General features: G+C 32.8%; 2 protein-coding genes across 2 annotated transcripts; both read right to left on the bottom strand.

Moving 5' to 3' along the window:
• Positions 1-3,157: 3,157 nt before the first annotated feature.
• LOC149560843 (DELLA protein GAIP-like) lies at positions 3,158-3,727 on the bottom strand. Its single transcript, XM_089827702.1, has one exon. It carries the CDS (start codon positions 3,725-3,727, stop codon positions 3,158-3,160), a length of 570 nt encoding a protein of 189 aa, XP_089683828.1.
• Positions 3,728-3,748: 21 nt separating this feature from the next.
• LOC149560842 (scarecrow-like protein 23) lies at positions 3,749-4,733 on the bottom strand. Its single transcript, XM_089827701.1, has 3 exons — positions 4,657-4,733; positions 3,962-4,607; positions 3,749-3,850 (listed from the first exon to the last, which is right to left on the bottom strand). Exons 1-3 carry the CDS (start codon positions 4,731-4,733, stop codon positions 3,749-3,751), a joined length of 825 nt encoding a protein of 274 aa, XP_089683827.1.
• Positions 4,734-6,499: the final 1,766 nt, after the last annotated feature.

The following is a 6,499-nucleotide window of genomic DNA, read 5'->3' as shown; positions in this document are numbered from 1 at the left end:
GACAAAATCCATAAAAGATTCAATGAGGTGAGGACCCATATGATCTACATACATCATATTTTATTATGGCCCTTGTACATTTAATGTGCAATTTCCCTATATTTGCCAAATTTTATTGTTCTATTATATTCATTCTTAAAATGCTATCTATCAATTTTTTTAAGGGCTTGGGTACTAAGCCCAAAACACTCTTCAATGTAATATTTTATGATGCTTAATAGTGATATATCATCCATTTCCCTTACAGTTCTTGTAGCAAGCTCATATTCGTTGCTTACAATTTCTATGAGCTCTTTGTCTACAAACACATTTATAACTACAATTTTACCTAGGCCTTGTTAGGATTAACCTCAAATAGAAATAAAAGTTACATGCAAATATAACCAATACTAGAAAATAGTAGATTGCATAAAAGAGAACATAAGACATCAAGATTTAACTTGGTTCATCCAATCCCTGAGCTACATCCACCAAACAACAAGTCTAATATTATTATTATCCACTGATTACAGCATGATTACAATCAGTAATCTCTTATAGCTCAATACCGCCACTAGAACCAAATTTTGCATCACAACTTATGAAAATCTCTAACCATAAGCCTTTCTATACAAGGTTTTTGCTACTTACAAAATTAGGGCTAGCATAATAGAAAAAATAATAGCCGATGCCTTTTACAATATAAGGTCATTTTTGGCTTTGGGGGCACTACCCTCGAAAACCTCCACAAGGTAGTTGCCCCTCAACCCCACCTTGTACTATAACAGGGAACGCACTTGGGGTGCTGCTCCAAGACCCTGCAGGGATGCTCCACCTTGAACCCATATTGGGGGTGCTAGCCCCAAAAATCTATAGAAATAATATAGGGAGAAAACCATGCCGAATAAACCTCTGAATCTGATTAGGCTCTATATCACAAAAAGTCTAGCCTCCATGAGTTATTCCTAGATTCCTTTATTTCCTTGTTTGCATAAAAATACCAAAACTAATATCTACCATTCTATAGAAGGTTAGCATCCATACAATATTTGAATTTGTTAGAAAAGATAGACATTTGGCAACTAGAACAAGAACCAAGATACATTTCTAACAAAATTTTTTGTAATAATTTTCCACTATGTTCTTAGTTTAATTCCTTGGCACTAGTGTCTTTTTTCATAGGCATTTTCTCTTCTAAATTATGAGAAAGGTAATAAGAGATTATGAGCTTACTTATTTTTCTACAATGTGCCAACAACTCCTTCCAAAATTCACTTCTAGCTTCTATCTCAGCTCCACTCGTATGCTGAAAATGGAAAGACTCATTTTTGCCAAGATAATTAATTAATTTTGTTCATCATTTATGATCAATAACCTTTCACACATATATCCACCATATAAATTGTCCAATTTGTTAGATCTTCCCAATACTTAACTTGTACTTTAAGTTATTAAATTAATTATTTGGCCTTTTAAAACTCCTAGAAGTCCTTTTCACACATCAAGTTTAAAACCATATCATAAGTTAGATGCAAATATAACCAATACTAGAAAATAGTAGATTGCATAAAAGAGAACATAAGACATCAAGATTTAACTTGGTTCATCCAATCCCTGAGCTATGTCCACCAAACAACAAGTCCAATATTATTATTAACCACTGATTACAACATGATTACAATCTATAATCCCTTATAGCTCAATACCACCGCTAGAACCAATTTTTGCATCACAGCTTATGAAAATCTCTAACCATAAGCCTTTCTATAAAAGGTTTTTTCTACTTACAAAATTAGGGCTAGAATAATAGAAAAAATAATAGTTGATGCCTTTTACAATATAAAGTCATTTCTGGCTTCAAGGGTGCTACCCTCGAAAACCTCCACAAGGTAGTTGCCCCTCAACCCCACCTTGTACTATGATAGGAAACACACTTGGGGTGCTGCTCCAAGACCCTGCAAAGATGCTCCAGCTTGAACCCATCTTGGGCTGCTGCCCCCAAAACTCTGTAGAAATAATATAGGGAGAAAACCATGCCGAATAAACCTTTGAGTCTGATTAGGCTCTATATGACAACAAGTCTAGCCTCCATGAGTTATTCCTAGATTCCTTTAGATCCTTGTTTGCATAAAAATACCAAAACTAATATGTACCATGCTATAGAAGGTTAGCATCCGTAGAATATTTGAATTTGTTAGAAAAGATAGACATTTGACAACTAGAACAAGAACCAAGATACATTTCTAACAAAATTTTTTGTAATAATTTTCCACTATGTTCTTAGTTTAATTCCTTGGCACTAGTGTCTTTTTTCATAGGCATTTTCTCTTGTAAATTATGAGCAAGGTAAGAAGAGATTATGAGCTTACTTCTTTTTCTACAATGTGCCAACAACTCCTTCCAACATTCACTTCTAGCTTCTATCCTAGCTCCACTCATATGCTGAAAATGGAAAGACTCATTTTTGCCAAGATAATTAATTAATTTTGTTTGTCATTTATGATCAATAACCTTTCACACATATATCCACCATATAAATTGTCCAATTTGTTAGATCTTCCCAATACTTAACTTGTACTTTAAGTTATTAAATTAATTATTTGGCCTTTTAAAACTCCTAGAAGTCCTTTTCACACATCAAGTTTAAAACCATATCATAAGTTATAAATTTTCAGAATCTCACTCGACGTCTTCAAATGGTTCTTTAAAATTGCAATTTTGAAAATCCTTTTTTTAGTTGTTAGTGAAATAGTGATAAATTGCTATCTCATGGATCTCTTAAAAGTTACCACCCGAAATAGTGAAGTCATCACTTTTTCGCAGGCCTTAGATTTTGTCTTCTCTGAAGTACTGATATTTTGCTATTCTATGGGTATCTTAGTTTTCTTCCTCCAAATGGCAAAAAATGCATTAAATCATTAATTTTTAAACAAAAAATTTCTATGGCCTACCAAATTAAATTAAATTTAAGGATGAAATATTTTTGAATATAAAATTATGAGTTGGTAAATCATAAAGAAGGATTTCATCTACAACATCTACAATTAGAAAAATCAACAAAGTAAAATTTATATTTTATTGACAATAGCTACACCATCACAAAATAACAACCATGTAATGCATAGACAATCATTCACAATAGAGCGATGGATCCTTTTACATTATAGTGAGCGCCCAGTCACGCACAAGTCCATAAGGAAACTGCAACTACAGGGGTCGTTTTCCACCCAGTTATCAGGGCATCTCCATTGGCCTCAACACTAAAGAACTCTTCATTAGGAAATTCATTCAGCAATAATATTGCCTGATACCAAGCTTGATAACTGAAGCTCATCTCCCTCAATCCCTTGCTTTTAAAGAAACGTCTCCACACGTCAAGTTTAACATGTCTAATTCTCCTTTCGGGCCCCTCACAAGATATTACATTCCTTATCTGGCTTCCACAGAACATTTCCTCAAAATTGACCCTCAGACGATCATTTCTGTCAGGCATGATCACATCCAGGGCATCAAAGCAAGTGCTGCAATGGAAAAGAACGTCAACAACCCGCTTATCAAAAGATGGAGAATTGTTATCAGCCTCAACATCTACGTTCACCATTATGTGGGGCCTTAAACTCTTTCTAACATCCACAACACTCTCTAGAAGAGTTTCCGCATATAACAGCCTATGGAAGACAGTATTAGCAAACACTACCACAGCCACATCAGGTTTAACATTAAACATAGATTCATGAATCTCCCTCATACGTTTGATCTGCAAAGGCCTTTAAGAAAACGGAATCTCCAAGGTCCGAGCGAGGTCGTGAAGTCTTCTCCCCGTGTCTCTCAGATCATCTGCATCCATTCCAATTGCTGTGATCCTCAAAAGCTTGATCGGATAGGAAGAACGTTTTTAGGCAAGGCTCTCCAAAAGCACGGACCGTTGACACCCATTTCGAATCTCCAGATCTATCACATGAATTTTGCTTTACCTTCCTACGTTATCTAGGATTGCCTGTACAGATGTAAAGTGAGCCATTTTCACATAGGGCATAGCTCTATTATAAAAAGCCAGCATGTGATTGAATTCGGCTTTATTATAACCATTGTTAAAGTTGTTGCCAAAATTGACTGTTGGCTTCACGGTATTCCTCAACTCCGGACAAGCCTGGCGTTGTATTCTCTCCTGCAGCGCCACGGAGAAATAAAAAGAGAGCCTCTGCATAGGGTTTCCCCACTGCGAAGACAAGTGTTGACACTGAGTCAAACGCTTGGCCGCTTGATTATATTGTTTGCAGCTGATGTACTCTGCAGATGTCAAAAGAAGATTAGCCAGTTCAAGCCCTTGCCGGTCTTCATTTGCGAGAGCAGGAGATACAAAGAAATATTCCACACCGCTATTTGGGTAGCTCTGTACGTAGTGCGAGGCTGTGAGTATCACTATTTCTTCACACGACATAACATTGGGAGTTGTGGGTATTCCGTCGTTCAAATTAGGTATTTTCATTCTAGGCTGCAGCAATGAACATTCATGAATCTGGTCTGCTAATTTTCTCAGCACCGTTTGATTGCGCTTGTTGATAGTTGGACATTTGGTATTTTCATAGGCGGACATTGTAAAGCTCTCGGCCATGGCTGCCTTTGAGCTGTGCACAATTACAGGAATAAGTTATGTCTCGTAGAAATATAGTTCACTGTGCGATATGAAGGTGTAAATCCAGAATATATTTTATGGCGGCAGGATTCGAAAAACGTCTGTTCTTCGAATTCATAGAAATTGTAGTTTGTAATGCTTCGTAAAAACAAATGCTTCGGTGGAAACTACTCGGCCGGTTTCGTGTCGGTTAAAATAATACTTCAATAACGAGAGGTTTGACACTTTTCCAAAATGATAGAGAAATTAGTTTATCTTTTTGATATTGAAAAATTATATTATCTTTTACTTTGTTCTTTTATTCTTAATATTATATGGATTGAGGTTGACATCAGGTTTTTTTTTTTTTTTTTTAAATTGGACACCTTATAATTGTAAGTTTCTAATTGAAGAGAACATCATAAATCTTCAATGGTCATTAATCTCTTTTAGATGTCAGCCTTGCAAGACTCGATCCCTCGTGGGCTCTTTGTGACCTTTCAACTTCACCATAGGCCAAGAGACCTTTGACTTAATTTTATACTTTGAATTTTTTTTAGTAAAATGGATTTTATTTTATTTATAATATTATAAAAATGTCTATGTAAAAAATTTCAAGTATAGTACTTATAAAATAATATAAACAACATTTTATTATATTTATTAATTTTCATAACATAATGATATTATATTTTTGAGTGTAATTTAAAAATATTTTTAATGTGTGTGTGTGTGTGTGTGCGCGCATGTGTGTGTGCGCATAGAGAAAACAAAATGAAGAGCAAATATAAGTATTAAAAATATATATTTTTAGTTCTTGTCGTAGTCTATAGAACTATCCCATGATTAAATGTTATAGTTCAAACCAATCAAACTTCATGAATATGTCTAACAATATTATATTGTAGGGCTTAATAAAGTAAGATGCAAAATACTTAACTTTATTAATTTATAAAAATAAATTTTGTCCATCTCATTGGTTTAAAAATGAGGCCATAAGGACAGTTTCTTCGGAAATGTCCACATATGACTAAAGTTTAACTATTATATTTGTATTAAAATAATAGTATTGTGGCGGGTCAATGATATCCTTATATTACTCTCACATTTCAGATTTTTGTTGGATAAATATTAAATTATATTTAAACATTTAATATTTTTAGTAACTTAATTACATTTTTTCAATTGTAGTATTATTGAAGTTAAAAATTGTACATTAAAAGTCATACAAATATTAAATTATAATTTTGAAGTTTGAATTTAGTTTTTTTTTTAAATATTAATATTTATTAAGCTTAAATATATAAAATATTTTTTGATCTTTTATAGAAAAATAAATGATATATATATATATATATATAGTTTTCTTCTTCTAAACTATAATATATATTTTAAATACATATAAATTTTTACTTTTCTTTTTCTAATATTTAATATATCTTAAATTAAATATACATAATAACTTATTTGATTTTACTGAACAAACCAAAGTCACATTTCAAGCATTACTTTCAAATTTTAAATTTCAAACAGACCTACCTTTTTTTGAGGAACTTAGTTGCTTTGTAACCTTGTCTTAAGAGGTATCATTCCTAATTTTTGCCAAGGTAACAATACAATTGAACTTCCAGGGTATAAAGACCAATGACAAGGAAAGTTGTGTTCAAAACAAAAGCAACTAAAAATATTTAAAAATAATTAATATAATCAAGTAGAATATTGCAAAAAAAACAACTCCTCTTTAGTTAATAAAAAGTTTATCTTTTTAGAATGTTAATGGGTAATAGCAATAATTGTAGGGAAAAATCCAACCTAAAAAGAAATCATGGAGCTAGAAAAAGTTGGATTTTTTGGAACTCATGGGTAGATAGGAAATAGACTATCCATACCACATAAAGAAATATA

The sequence above is a fragment of the Cupressus sempervirens genome, chromosome 4 (assembly GCF_028749045.1).
Source record: "Cupressus sempervirens isolate cs-2001-9-10 chromosome 4, ASM2874904v1, whole genome shotgun sequence".
In the NCBI taxonomy this organism is placed as follows: Eukaryota; Viridiplantae; Streptophyta; class Pinopsida; order Cupressales; family Cupressaceae; genus Cupressus; species Cupressus sempervirens.
This window is presented reverse-complemented; position numbering and strand designations above follow the sequence as displayed.

Coding starts and splice junctions, on each gene's coding strand:
- LOC149560843 (XM_089827702.1), bottom strand. CDS start 3,727: ATGAGGGAGATTCATGAATCTATGTTTAATGTTAAACCTGATGTGGCT.
- LOC149560842 (XM_089827701.1), bottom strand. CDS start 4,733: ATGAATTCGAAGAACAGACGTTTTTCGAATCCTGCCGCCATAAAATAT. Junction 4,608..4,656: donor TTACACCTTCATATCGCACA/GTGAACTATATT, acceptor AATTGTGCACAG/CTCAAAGGCAGCCATGGCCG. Junction 3,851..3,961: donor TACAGGCAATCCTAGATAAC/GTAGGAAGGTAA, acceptor TATCCGATCAAG/CTTTTGAGGATCACAGCAAT.